Below are 15,425 nucleotides of genomic sequence, written 5' to 3'. Positions count from 1 at the left end.
TGTGCAATAAACTGCCATATCATTGAATTAATGTTCTTATCTCTACTGTATTGAGTTGTGACATGAAAGTATAACATGTTGTGGTGCTCTGGTAAGACAACTAGGGCTCTGCAACAGACTAGTACAATGCAAAATGCATTCCAACCACTCCATTCCCTGTATTCCCTCCTCCATTGTGGTGTGAGTTTGTTTGTTTGTTTATGGGGGTGGGGGAGGGCTGGACCCAATCGTTGTGCCTAAACCAATATACCTCGAAATCCTACATTTCTCCATTGATTTCTATGGGTACTTCTCACCTTCTGTGTATGAGGGAATTGAAAAGGGATGCACAGAAACCTATAGCATCAAAAACCTCATGAGAAATGACATAATCTGTTCATGCTAAGAAAAAATATGCAGGAATAGATGTTTTACAAATAAGTTAGTGACAAAGAAAGATAAATTAAGCAGTAAGACAATGGAAGGCTCATTTATTCAGCACTACTGTGCAACCCCCATGACTTACTTAACAATTTAGCTATGTTGATTTTCCTGATGAATCACTGTACATAGCTACAAGACATTAACATCACCATAATTAAAAAGTGCACTTCTTTAACTATGTCAGAACGTCACTTGAGTATACTCCCTATTGTCACATTTTGTTTGTAATTTACAAGACAGTTTGCAGTGCCAACACACAGGCTAGAATTAAATATAATGCCATCAGTATAGATTTAGACAAAAAACAACAACATTTTTTAGTACTCACATTAACTGTTGGTGATGAAGACTTACGATATCTTTACCTGATGCACTGGGTTGTGGGAAAGCAACAGCAGTTAATTTAACATGCCTAATAAGGTGCACATTAAGCACATTGCGGTTGATGCGCTGGTTACACATTCATAGTTTTTGGCAATTCTTTATATATTAGGTGTTCCTCACCCTTTTGATTTCCTTCAGATTATTATAATGGTCAAATTAATTAACTAGATGGGATTTCATAGCAATACTACAATTGTATTTATCAAGCGTGTTCAGCCACATGTGTACTTTTTCTTGCTATTCTAGCCTCATATGTGACTGTTAGATGGTATACACACCATACATTTAAAGCACATTGAAAGTACATGACTCCCCCCAAAGAACTTGCCCCTCATACAGAGCTATAATTCCCAGCACCCTTACAGTTTGTTTTCTAATGTAGACAAAGCTGTGCTGAATTCAGACAGAAGTGTGAATCAGTGAAAAGTATGTTTTTTGATAAATGTTAGGATTATAACTCAAACCACTGTCCAAGTATAGCTCAGACAAATATGTCTCTAGTAGCCAAAACAGCAAAGACCTCTATGGCACTCGCAGCTACTACACAAGTTTCTAATGTGGGGGAGAGAGATTACTACTGAACAATAATATTGAAGGTTCAAGAAAAACATTTTAGATCATTCAGGGAGGCATTTTATTCAAGATTATCTGATCAAATCCCTGTAAGAAACATGGTGTGAGGGTCCATTTAAAAATAATAGGATTTGCTTTCTTTCAAAAGGATGCTTGAAAGGTTAAAACCAATGGGCAGATCATGGCAGGTAGAGCAAATTAACTTTCTATCCGTGATGACCTTGAGGGAGCACAAACGGATACCAAATAAAAAGAAAATATACTTATTGATTAATAACAAACTTTAGCTGTGATCAATATTTATATCCCTCACTCAACAGCTGACTCAGATCTCTTTCCTTATTGGGATTCATTAGAAATCCCGTTGAGTGATAAAAATACATTGAGTTTGAAATAAGAGTATCAGGAGTCTTAAATGCTACAATAAGTAATTTGAGTGGTCTCTTTTAGTGGTGATTACTGATTCTGATGTGCAAGATTATTGGGATGGCTCCCCAGTGAATACCCTGGGTAAATCTCTGTGGATTTTAATGATGAAACAAAATGTTACCATTCTGTCTGAATGAACCAGGAGTTGTATTCTGAAAGCTTATACCTTCGTTTTTATCACAGTTGAAGAACAGTGAATGGTTTTAATTTGGAGGACTCAAGTTTTAGACTAAGAAGTGATTCCAGGCATCTGCTTCCCAACCAGTAGTTTCCATGTGAGCCTGGGAGTGAAACAAAAATGAACTCTCCAAAGAGCTATCTGTTACCACAATGTGCTGGAAATATGAATACCCTTGGCTATCCCATTGGCCATTGTCAATCCCTGCAAAGAGGTTAGGGGTGAATTGGGTGATATTCAGCTAACTTTTACTCAGAGTAGACGTAATTAATTTCAGTGGGTCTCCTCTGTGTAAAACGTGGTTGAACACCACACACGATTGTTCGTTTTTGGCTCCCACCACCACACACAAACACTATTCTCACACTGTACCAAAAGCTGATGTTTGTGCTCATCTTTTATGAACATTTGTCCGATTATTTGCGGCAAGTAACCATCAGTTTCGTGCAAACCTGCATGTCCCTGTTCTTCAGAGATAGAGCCGTGTGTCCAGTTGCTATAGCACTGCCCTGGGATTAAGTAGCAGCCACACCAATGAGTTGGTCTCAGAATACAGATTCAAAATTCTCCTGGCTCACCCACAAAATGACCTATTCAATGAGGCGGCGTTAGGGGAGGAATGCGTTGGACTGAGTGCTTTTCACCAGTGGTTCCCAGCTGGTTAAGTACTGCGAATCCCCTGTTTTTCAAAAGCCAAGTCGTAGACCTGCTATTTTTGAAAACGTTGATATCTCTGTGGTAGTTTTTGTTATGTGAATGGTGCCACCATACCCTCCAACATGTCCCAGCATAGAACCGGGTCACACATCTTCAGGGCCACACTCCTGCGCATCACATGACCCACATGAGAGCACGGCGCCCAAAAATGGGCAATTTGGGGCACCAGGATTGCACACATTTTTGGGTGCCATGTTCTTGCATTAGAGCATGTCCCCCCCCCAAAAAAAAAACAGGGTGTACCAGACAGTTGATGGGCATGTGTCACAGACCCCCTGGCTGGGTTACGCAGACTGCCTCTGGTCCACGGACTATCAGTTAAGAGCCACTGTTCTACTCACACAGCATATTCTTCTGGTTCCCTTCTTTCGCGGAGAGAAACAGTTTCTCAAATTCCCTGTTCCACATGGCAAGCCGCTTTGGAAACTAACCAGTTGAAAAAAAAGAAAACAGACTGTGATAAGGCATGTAGTTCTGTTGTTCAAAAGGGAGGGGGGCTCAAAAGTCCCACTGGGCGCTCTCAAGCCCTTCCATGGGCATGCTTAAAGTAGCTCTTTAGATCCCAGCCCACAGGTCATATAATGTAATACATACCGCTTTAGCAAAGCATTGAAAAGGCATTCTTGCTGTGCCATAAAACCCAGCACAGAACAGTGAACATGGTTGAAGGTTGTTTAGGTACAGATAACGGACCTAAACATTTTTGCAGCTCAGACTGTTGTGAAACAGAAAATGTTGTGAAACAGAAAATGCCCTACAAAAATTTTATTACTAATTTCTAGCAAGCTCTAGCTTGAATTAATTATTGATCTTTCTTACTAGTGGCAGCACGTTTACACGGCAAGGTGGGGTGGTGAGAACAGGCTCCTTATTCATGCCTGTTACAGTTCTAATTTATGATTACTGTGTTATTAGTACATGATCATGATTGTGCCAAAGCTGATTATGCTTATTGTATCTCTTTCACAAGCAGTGGCAATGGAGGCTCTTATGAAATCGCAGGTGTTGAAGCAAAGCCACTACCTTCAGTTTCCCAAATGCAACAATAATGTGGTGTGCCAAGGGGAATAGCAGCAGGATTAGAACCCATGCATCTCACTCCAGAGAGCAACAGCCTAACCACACAGTCTCAGTAACACTCCTTTGCTGCTGCTGCTGCTGCTGCTTCTTCCTCTTCTTCCTCTTCTTCTTCTTCTTCCCCTGCCCTTAGCAGATGTTCAGCTACAGTACCAATTATCAAGATATGATAATATAATAATATTACACAACACAAGACAGAAGGGGGGAAAGCCATAACTCAGGAAGAAAGGATGTGACGCGGCAGCTAAAAAAGCCAATGCAATTCTGGGCTGCATCAATAGGAGTATAGCATCTAGATCAAGGGAAGTAATAGTGCCACTGTATTCTGCTCTGGTCAGACCTCACCTGGAGTATTGTGTCCAGTTCTGGGCACCACAGTTCAAGAAGGACACTGACAAACTGGAACGTGTCCAGAGGAGGGCAACCAAAATGGTCAAAGGCCTGGAAACAAGGAACGGCTAAGGGAGCTGGGCATGTTTAGCCTGGAGAAGAGGAGGTTAAGGGGTGATATGATAGTCATGTTCAAATATATAAAAGGATGTCACATAGAGGAGGGAGAAAGGTTGTTTTCTGCTGCTCCAGAGAAGCAGACACGGAGGAATGGATCCAAACTACAAGAAAGAAGATTCCACCTAAACATTAGGAAGAACTTCCTGACAGTAAGAGCTGTTCGACAGTGGAATTTGCTGCCAAGGAGTGTGGTGGAGTCTCCTTCTTTGGAGGTCTTTAAGCAAAGGCTTGACAACCATATGTCAGGAGTGCTCTGATGGTGTTTCCTGCTTGGCAGGGGGTTGGACTCGATGGCCCTTGTGGTCTCTTCCAACTCTATGATTCTATGATTCTATGATTCACTTCGCATGCAAAAGGTTCCAGGTGAACCAATGGGCTTGGATAACATGACAAAGCTTCCTAGGTAGGCACTGTATACATAGATATTTTAACTTTCAAACAAGACAGCTACTTGAGGCAATAATATAGTTAACACTGAAAGTTCAGATGGCTAGCACCCTCTTTCTCCATGACATGTTCTGCCTTGCTTCTCCATATTATGCATCTTGTCTGGCTGTAATACATCTGTTTTGCAATCCTTGCTCGGTTCCAGACAGTGTGATTCATCTTTTATTTTGGTTACCTGAATACGAGCTACGATGGGTATGTTAATGGCAGATGGCAAAATTTGGTGTACTATTACATTCCTGTTCATAAGACTAATATGCATCAGTTATGGCCAAAACCACTCCATAGCAGTGATACCCAGACTGTGTTGTGGGGCACACAAGCATGCTGTGGGAAGGAGCTGAAGTGAGCCTTTGGAAAATTAAGTTGTCATACTGGATACACCCACCACGTTGTGCCCACAGAGCAGGGAGATCCTGCAAGCATTGATACAGCCTGTGCTACAACTGACAGATCCAGGGGGATTCCAGGAGCTTCACTACTGCTCAGAAAGCCCTGAGTCATAATTGACTGGGTGAAGGGGAGACAAAATTCTGGGAGACAATATTAATTGGACTATCATAAAGTTTCATGGGCAATGCTTGCCTGTCTGCCTATTCTGGGAACTGACGAAGAAAATGTATAAATGTAAAGTGTGCCTACGGTTTCGGGCCAGAAAAAAAGCTGGGCTCCAAAACTTAAAGGTGAAACAATATATCGTTTTTCTACATCGTATTATATAGAGGACTCAGCTATACAGCGGCAAATAAAAGTGTGTTGTAAAGTGCATTATACAAATGTGACACTAGATGGCGATGGTGAGCTATGGCAAATGCAATATATTTTTCAAAATGTTTTTTAAAAAATAAAAATCCACAACGTTTTTTATATGTGTGTAGATTCCACCGGGGTCTATATTGCTTTGTTATGCACATCCCAGTTCTTTGAGCTGTGCGAGAAGTTCCACGGTCAGCACTTATCCAGCACTGGTTCTCTTTCGAAGAAGTAATGACTGAAAACTTAATGTGTTTCTATAAAGTGGAATATTTTAAATATCCTCCAACAGCAGCACTCCTTTCCGCATCAGATGCCCAGAGAGAGGCACTCCTACATCCCCAGATGCTATTAGCTTACAAAGTTCAAAGCTCAGCATGGTTCCTCTCTGCCACTTTCTACATCTCCCTCCCCCCACATGTCATATTTTCAAAAACACGTGCCTCTGCCTCTTTAGCACACCCCAGAGTGGTCTTTATATCAAGAAACAACCTTCTAACACTTTGCTCCAATTGAAAAAATATATCTCCTGACTGCACAGGGGTATTAACATTCTTTTGACTCTGGCCAGGTATTGTTTAAAGTCAGGGATGCGGCACCTTTTTCAAACCATGGGCCACATTTCCTTTTGGGCAGCCTTCTGGGAGCCACAAGCTGGTGTTGGGTAGCACCCAGGATGAAAGTGGGCAGAGCAACAAATATGATTTCCACCCCCCACCCCTTTGTACAGTAGGTGTCAGGGACTGGAGGGCACTGGCAAGTGGGCACTGGGGGCAGACTCGGGACAGTGGTTTATGAGGGGCTGTGCCAGCCTGACAGAGGCCCAAACCATAAACCATAATTATCATGGCTTGTGCACATGTGCTTCATGTCCTTTCTATGGGGGAATAGAATTGTGGCCCCTAACTTTAAGAAATGCAGTATTCCTCCCTTATATGCAGCAGAAAGCAGTGGGGACTGGGATTTCGATTGGAATGACAGGAAGCTAGAAGGTACTGTGGTACACAGGGCCACAAATTTGATTGTGGACATTTGGATAAGGGTAGACGAAGTGTGACAAAATGAAAACTAGCTTTTAATATAATATAGGAAGAAGTGTCTAGGAGCTGTATTTAAGTATTATAGAGGAAGGTTTGGGAAATATTGGAGTACTAGATACATTAAGCGTTTTGTTATAGTTTTACTCAAGAATTCCGAATTCCAGGAGCCCCTTGGATGGCACATTTATTTCACTCAAGTGAATCATATCACAATAGGCAATTTTTGTGATGTTTTTGGCCCTGTGAGGGAGGGATTATGTATTTGGCAATATGGAGGCAAATCAAGAGCTCTTTCTTGTGGCGCTGACCTTCGCGAGCAGGGAATCTTTACTATGATGAAATAGGTAATCTCTCAAAAACAAAATTCCAGGAGAGGATTGGAACTGGGGATTAAACATCAGAACAAATATTCTGTGTTATGGCAGTTAAAAGCCCTCCAGAGAAGTTATTTGGATAGATTGAGGACACTCAGCTGGAAAGTCATAGCTGGATTCACAAGGATACAAAACTTTGTTGACTGTTCTGAGGCGGCTGTATGTTACTTTTTCAGACCTAATTTTTATACTTTATCTAAGGCCTCATCTGAGGATTAAAAGATACAAATGTTACATTTCAGAGGGATTTCCTGTTGTTGTTAAATAGTTTGTGTAACGTAATTTTATTATATATTTATGCACATATTATTGCAATACTAATCTTCACTGAGGAAGTTATTACACTCAGGGGATTCGGGATAATTGTTTTTAATTACCCATCAAATATTTTAAAATGCAAGAGATATTGCCATGCTTCTTTTTTTGCTGCTGATGCTTAGGAATAGTTTGTGTCAGTTATTACCCTTTTTCTTTTTCTTTCCAGAACTTGCTCACTAGTAGGGCAATGTCTGAGGGGCAAACTACACTTGAGACTAAACATGTTAACTTGGAGTGAGTCAGGGTCTGGGTTTTTCATTTTTGTTAGGTGGATGGGATTTTCATTGGCTCTGCAGCACATATTGAGGATAGGTTTAATCCTTCTCCCCTGCAGCCATGATACCAGTGAAAAACCCCTAACCTTTTGCTGCTATTAAGATTTAGGACAGGGGTAGGCAAACTAAGGCCCGGGGGCCGGATGCAGCCCAATCACCTTCTCAATCCGGCCTGCGGACGGTCCGGGAATCAGCGTGTTTTTACATGAGTAGAATGTGTGCTTTTATTTAAAATGCATCTCTGGGTTATTTGTGGGGCATAGGAATTCGTTCATCCCCTCCCCCAAATATAGTCTGCCCCCCCACAAGGTCTGAGGGACAGTGAACCGGCCCCTTGCTGAAAAAGTTTGTTGATTAGAAAGAAAACTCCCAATGGCATCAAGATGGGCCTATATGTAATATCTAACTTTCCCTGTTGATTTCTAGTCAGAATGCTCCACTCTGTCTGCTCTTCTGTCACCCAGGGACGCTGCACCCACTTAACCCCCAGTTCTCTTGCCAGCCTCGCCTCCATTCTCAGCACCCTCTTGAGTCTCTGGCACTCCCAGAGCCCATCCTTAGCCCATCCTCGCAGGATGAATCTGCCACTCAATCTGGTTCTGAGCCACGGCTGTTGCCTCCTCTGTCGCCTAAGTCTCAGAAATGCCAGCGCAGGCACAAACAGATAACTCAGGTCCAGTGATCCCGAAGGATTTCCCATTTGCTAACTCAGTCCCAGTGACAATCCTGCTTGGGACATTGAAGTTGGGCTTCCCTTGATTCCATATAATGGGACCCAAGAGAGCATGTTGCTATTTGGATCAACGTCTTAGCTTGGCTAGCCATACATGGCACCCATCATGCCTTTGAACTCCATTTTGCCTCCGCACTGTACTGATTTGAGCATTGAAGTTTTGGGCAGAAACTGTACTCCAAATTCAAGTTCCTTGTGCTTCCTGAGAGCCAGGACACAGACAACCTGAGTTCTTGCTTAGTCGGCTGATGGGTTCCTATTCTCCTTTCTTATGGTTCTTTATGTTAAAACCAGACTTGTGCAGTGCAGTCCTTAAAATAGAGGATGCCTTCATGAAAGTTCACCTTCCCAGGCCATTCCGGTTATGCATGGGCACTCTGTGTGCTAGTATTCACTTGTAACAAAGACAATTTATTTTTCATTATAGCAAAAGAGAGCATTCAAATATTTCCAATATTTTTGACAGCTGGGTACTATTGACGCTGGTATATGTTCTGAGAAACAGTGCACTATTACTCTCTTTGCCTAGTTTTGGTTCTGGTCAAGTTTTTCTTAATATTAATCCAGTGGCTTGGATCCTAACTTCCTTCTGTGAACGGAGCAGACTTTTTTACCTTCTATGTAGAGAGCATTGCCCCCTGGAAATCTCTTTCAGGGAATTGGGGGACTTTTAGAAATGGTTTCAGTATAGTGCAGAATAATGCCAATGGAGGAAAGAATGGTGGGTAATCTCTCATATGAATGAAGGTACAAAATAGGGTCCTTGCCAGTTGGTTTCAAAATGAAAACAGCGTCAAGTGTGAGAGATGTACTACTCGGTTTCAAACTCATATAGTTAAAAACAGATTATCCGAGACTTTTCTGAGTTCTAACACATATTTTGTATGGTTTTTGTTTCGTTTCACTGCAGTTCAACTGAAGAACAGTTTCACTGGCAAACACAAGGTAAATTATAATTTTGTAGAATGCTGTGTTGAACTTTTCTTTCTTGGAGAGCCACTATTTTCAGGTGCTTTGCCCTAACTGTGCTTTTGTTATGGAAATACTGCAGCCAAGCTGCAAATATTTTATAATTGGGATAATGTTATACTTCTCCCAGACAGTATTTCCATAATCTTATAGAAACAGTATAAATTATTGCCAAACAAGTATGTCAGTTAACAACTTGGTATGTTTCTCTATTCCCAGAGCATCAGTTACTCACAGAACCCTCTGAGTCATAAATCAAACCAAGTAGAAAGTTACCAATTGTTTACTTCCCAACACCCACCCTGAACAGATTTTCATAAATCAAGCATGAAGTGATTTGTTAAAATTAAAGTATTAAAAATATAGAAAAAAATGTCAAAGCAACTTTACACACATAATAAACTAGCAATAAGAGAGATTAACATCATAAAATAAAAAAGATATATGAGTTTATCCATTAAGGTTACTGGCAACCTTCCTCAGCCTGGTGTCCTCTAGATCTTTTGGACTACAATACCCATCAGACCCAGATAGCATGGCGAATGGTGTGGGATTATGGGAGTTGTAGTCCAAAACATCTGGAAGGCATCAGTTTAGGAGGTTTGTGTCCCTTAATGACAATAAACTGAACTACAGATCAGTATGACATTCTCCCAGTCTGTTGATTCTTCTTACGAAGTTGTTCACCTATTTAGGCCACAATACTTACATCCTGTTTTATGGCACTGAGAAACTTTCAGAGCTGTTGTTTATAGTTACCAAGGCACAGCTGGCGTCAATGGAACCCCAAAGGGACCATCATTTTGTTAATTCAAAAATTTAGTCCCCCCCCCAAAAAAAACCCCCACACACTATTTGACTGTTCCCTGGCCCATTCCTATAACGGAAACAACTGCAAATTAAGGATTCAGTATTTTCAATACGATTTTAAATTTGGAATGTACAGTCTCCCTAACTGACCAGAATTGTTTCATTGTTTATATTTATTTATTTATTTATTGGAGGCGCGATCCTATAGCAAGATCCACCACGATTAGCGGCTTAGGATCCTGCAGATCTCTGGCTGAGCCAAGAGGTCCCTGACACAACCATAACATAAACATTGGCTTAACGTCCTCATCCTTGGTGGAGCCAGAGATACGGTAGCCTATCTCCCCCATCCTGGCTCAGCTGAGGCCCAGCTGGATGAGTGACAAACACTGGGTGTCAAACACCACACCAGAAGAACTCATTTATTGTCCAGCTCTTCTATGTGAAAAAGTATATATGCTAAAGTGCAATTTGGGGAAAAAGAGAGAAAAGATTATCATTTAGTTATTGCCTCTTGAAAAAGCACATATTGAAATAAATGGAAGAGCAAAATATCATATGACACGTAACATTTCCAGAGGAATGTTGGTCACCATCCAGCACGTAGACATTATTGGCACCAAGTTTGCCTCTTCAGTAAAAATGTAACGGTAAAGGACCCCTGGATGGTTAAGTCCGGTCAAAGGTGACTATGGGGTTGCGGCGCTCATCTCACTTTCAAGGCCAAGGGAGCCAGCATTTGTCCACAGACAGCTTTCTGAGTCATGTGGCCAGAATGACTTAACCGCTTCTGGCGCAACAGAACACCGTGATGGAAAGCAGAGCGTACGGAAACACCATTTACCTTCCTGCCACAGCAGTATCTATTTATCTACAGTGGTGCCCCGCACGACGAATGCCTCGCAAGACGAAAAACTCGCTAGACGAAAGGGTTTTGCGGTTTTTGAGCTGCTTCGCAAGACAAATTTCCCTATGGGCTTGCTTCGCAAGACGAAAACGTCTTGCAAGTTTGTTTCCTTTTTCTTAACACCGTTAATACAGTTGCGACTTGACTTCGAGGAGCAACTCATAGAACGCGGTGTGGTAGCCTTTTTTTGAGGTTTTTGGTGATTTTTGAAGCTTTTCCAAAACTTTTCCGACACCGTGCTTCGCAAGACGAAAAATTCGCTAGGCGAAAAAACTCGCGGAACGAATTAATTTCGTCTTGCGAAGCACCACTGTACTTGCACTGTGTGCTTTCAAACTGCTAGGTTGGCAGGCACTTGGACAGAGGAACAGGAGCTCACCCTGTTGTGGGGATTCGAACCACTGACCTTCTGATCGGCAAGCCCAAGAGGCTCAGTGGTTTTGACCACAGTGTCACTCGTGTCCCATTAGCCTCTTCAGTACTTGATTGTGGTCAGCAGTGTAAAGATCATTGCAGACTAGCATTACAAATACCCAATAGCTTTTGCTTAATAACCCTACCTTCACTTTCCCTGTATTTTAGATTATTTAAATGTTTAAAACAATATTTTGTTACAGATGGTCAGAAGGATATAGAAGATGAGCTCACAACAGGTCTTGAACTTGTTGACTCCTGTATTAGATCTCTGCAAGAGTCTGGAATACTTGATCCACAGGACTATTCAACTACCGAAAGTAAGTTTCTAAAGAAAGTTCCTTTCATTGTGTCCTACCCTAAGTTAAAACCCAGTCTGCACAGAAAATGATATGCTTTTAGGATGAAAGGATACTGGGCCATTATGATGTTCTTATTTTATCTTTCATTTCTGAAAACCGGCAGTATTCAGTGAGCAATTGCCTTTCTCCTACCCCACTCTATGTGTGTGTGTATGTGTGGATAACAATCTCCAAGCTGTTTTAGAGCTGCTTTCACAATACGGATAAAAACAGCATGGGGTTATTTTATGCGCAGGTAGCCTTTGGTAGAAATGTGGAGAGATGGGGAAAACATGTAATGTTTACTAACATCAAACGTTTAGGAACCAGCTTCTGGTTTTTAAAAATATTTAGATGCTTGACATTTTGCCTGCCTCAGAAAGTGAATTGGGCTTTCAGTATACCCTATATAGGGCTTGTAAACCTTTCTATCCCCAGGGCCCACATGAGATATCTGAGGCCTAACAGTCACAAAAGTGAGATATGGGGCAGAGCTAGTCACAAAATGGGGCAGTGTGAGGAGGCAGACTTTGGCATAATCACTGGGTGATGATTGACGTCATTTTCCACCAATATCTAATTTATATCTGGAAGTTGCACAATTATTTGCCACAACATTTTCCTTATGATCAGGGATCTGTAGCTGAGCTTTCCTCAAGCTAAATATAGACATTTGGAACTCACAAAGTAGATTAAGATATTCTGGTTTTCCACAGAAGTAATACTTTTTGTTTAAACATGGGGGGAGGATTCTACATGTAAAGAATTGTCTTTGTATTTTTAATTGTAAGTTCAGGTATGTGTGGAATGTATATGTATAACTTAAAATGAAAATATATGTGTATGGCTTACATTTGACTTATGAAATGCAATTTTAAAAATATTACTAACTCTTGAGATGATGTTTTTTAACTACATTTACTGCCCCATGGTAACTTACTTGAGGTTGATGCTGCTGTGCCAGACGGTTCATTTCATCCATGTTCTTCCATTGCCCATGGTTTATCCAAACATAATCGCTCAAATTAGTGGCTAGGAAGGAGACGTATTGTGCATTTTCAACTCACCCTGTTCAGTACAGAACTTTTCCCTTTATGCAACAGGCTGTTGTGATACAACTACTGCAGAAAACCTTCAATCAGACAGAAAGGAGAATTTTGCATATTAGCGGGTGCACATATTTGTGTAATACATATGTTAGCTGATACACACCTTCTTGCTGAATGCAAACATTTCATTTTTATGTATATACAGAAATCCAGTTGTGAAGTAGCTCTTAAAATATTGGGGGGTTTTCCCCCTGCCAATAAATTTAAAGTTTGAGGAATCTTATGGATAACAAAGGACTTCCTCTGGATATTTGCATACACATGGGGAACTGATGATACAGGAAACAAGTTCTGGGGTCCAGCTCTTTCAAACTCTGCTTTAAAGTAAGAATTAAAGCTATCTTATGGGAATACGTGATCCTCTAAAGCGATAGTTATTATAACAGATGCCTGGCATATTTGATTTTAATGAAAGGAATCAGCATATGTACAATACAAAACTTTATTAAGTCATTTCAACTCGCCTCTCCGTTTAATAGAGTGCTTTCAGCAATTCCCCAGTGAATACACTCCAAAAAACCATCTCTATTGTAGAATCTCTAACAAAGCAGATGTTTGCGTCTGAAAAAGCATTTGGTCTTGATTTTTATTATGTTTTTCTTCTACCTGTCGCTTCCTCTGAACGAATTAAAAAGGCTGCGCAACAAAAGGCCCGCATCTGCATCGTTAGATGTGTAAAAAGCCAATTCAGTCCATGTTCTCTCATTTTTTAAAAATAACCACCTGTCAGATGGTTGAAAGGGTAGAATAAGATTAAATCTGGCATCTTTTGAGCTAGCAGTCTGTTAATCAGTGAGAGTTATTTCCTTCTCATAATCCAGCAAAGGTTTCAGGGTAACCTTGTGCTGTTGATCTTGACAGACTGCTCCATGGGGATTGCTTAACACATATAATGCTCTAATTAAAGTCACATGGAATATGTCTGAGGCATTCGTTCGCCTTTGTGCATTAGTTCTTCTCTTTTGTTTTCTAAATCTTGATTACAGCGTTTCATGAGAGAGACAGAGAGAAATGTTTGGGTTCAGCCACAGTCTTTGTCTAGAAGCCCTTCCAGGCTGGTTATGGTTTCCAGCGATAGCAGGAAGGCACTCTGCAGAAGCTCAAAGACACCATTGTTGGCGTTGCTTTTATCATCATTTCATGCAGCTGAAATTGTTCCGAGAGCTAAGCACTGGTGTCCCTTGACACAAACTGTGCAGATACGCAAAATTCATCGTTACCCAGTGGGCGCATTCCACGCCAACTTTTAAACGGCTGCTGAAAACTCTTTTATTCCACCAGGCCTCTGCAGGCAATTAAGGGTACACCCCCACACACACAGTCTGTTGATTTTTGTTTTTAATTTCTTTTTGCTTTTAACTTGTTTTTAACTTTCTACTATTTTACTGTCTGGTTTTGTGTTTTTAGATTGTTATAAAATGCTGTTTCATACTGTGTGTGTGTGTGTGTGTGTGTAGGTGAGTGTGTCAACAAAGACCACTTCAAATTATCTGAACAATACAGTTATCATCTATCTGGATTGCTTGGGTACAATTCAGCTTTAAGTTTGTTGGACTGACGTTCTGTTTGAGTTGCAGAAACATTATTGGCAGCTTCCCACGAGCAAAACATGGCACCCCCAAATGTGTGTTTTGGGGCAATGCAATCTCACATGAGAACTGCATCTGGCCATGATCTCATGGATTTTGGGGCGCTGTGCTTTCACACAAGAGCATGACCGCTCAAAATGGGATGCTCCAGACAGTTGATGGGTATGTGCCATGGACCGACTGGGTAGGTTATGTGGACCCCTGGGGTCCACCGACCACCAGTTGGGAACTATGGATTTAGAGCATTCCTAAAGCGGGTGGCACTGTGGGTTAAACCACGGAGCCTAGGACTTGCTGATGAGAAGGTCGGCGGTTCGAATCCCCACGACGGGGTGAGCTCCTGTTGCTTGGTCCCTGCTCCTGCCAACCTAGCAGTTTGAAAGCATGTCAAAGTGTAAGTAGATAAATAGGTACCGCTCCGGTGGGAAGGTAAACAGCGTTTCTGTGCACTACTCTGGTTCGCCAGAAGCGGCTTAGTCATGCTGGCCACTTGACCCGGAAGCTGTACGCCGGCTCCCTCGGCCAATAAAGCGAGATGAGCGCCGCAACCCCAGAGTCAGTCATGACTGGACCTAATGGTCAGGGGTCCCTTTACCTTTACCTAAAGCTAAAACTGGGAGAATTATATAGAAATCTGTTTAAAGAGCTATTCAGATATATTTGTCCCTCCTTGTGATTGTCCTTGAGAGAGATCAGAAGCAGATCTTTTATCTTACACAGTCCGTTCTGCCTCTCCCCATCACCATTCCTTCAGGGAAGAGCAAATGACCAAACTCAGAGATCCCATGTTTATTTGAGTCAACAGGAGGCAATCGCCAACAACAAAATGGGGGAGCAGGGCGTCACCGACCTTCAATTAGGACCAGGGCCTTTTCAGTAGTGGCCCCGACTTGGTGGAACGCTCTGTCACAAGAGACTAGAGGGCCCTGCGGGACTTGACATCTTTCCGCAGGGCCTGCAAGACAGAGCTGTTCCGCCTGGCCTTTGATTTGGACTCTGTCTGACCCTTATGTTTCCCTCCCCTTATGGTTTTGATCTATGGGCTACTTTTA

General features: G+C 41.8%; 1 protein-coding gene across 1 annotated transcript in view; it reads left to right on the top strand.

Moving 5' to 3' along the window:
- The window catches only part of CTNND2 (catenin delta 2), a 552,484-nt gene that overhangs the window by 251,328 nt on the left and 285,731 nt on the right, over positions 1 to 15,425 (top strand). Inside the window, exons 4-5 of the mRNA XM_081206065.1 lie at positions 9,145 to 9,179; positions 11,538 to 11,654. Coding sequence (XP_081062191.1) covers positions 9,145 to 9,179; positions 11,538 to 11,654 — 152 coding nt within the window. The remainder of the gene's footprint in view (positions 1 to 9,144; positions 9,180 to 11,537; positions 11,655 to 15,425) is intronic.

Source organism: Podarcis bocagei, assembly GCF_964188305.1.
Source record: "Podarcis bocagei genome assembly, chromosome: 8".
In the NCBI taxonomy this organism is placed as follows: domain Eukaryota; kingdom Metazoa; phylum Chordata; class Lepidosauria; order Squamata; family Lacertidae; genus Podarcis; species Podarcis bocagei.
The sequence above is the reverse complement of the archived record's forward strand: the minus strand, read 5'-3'. Positions and strand labels throughout refer to the sequence as shown.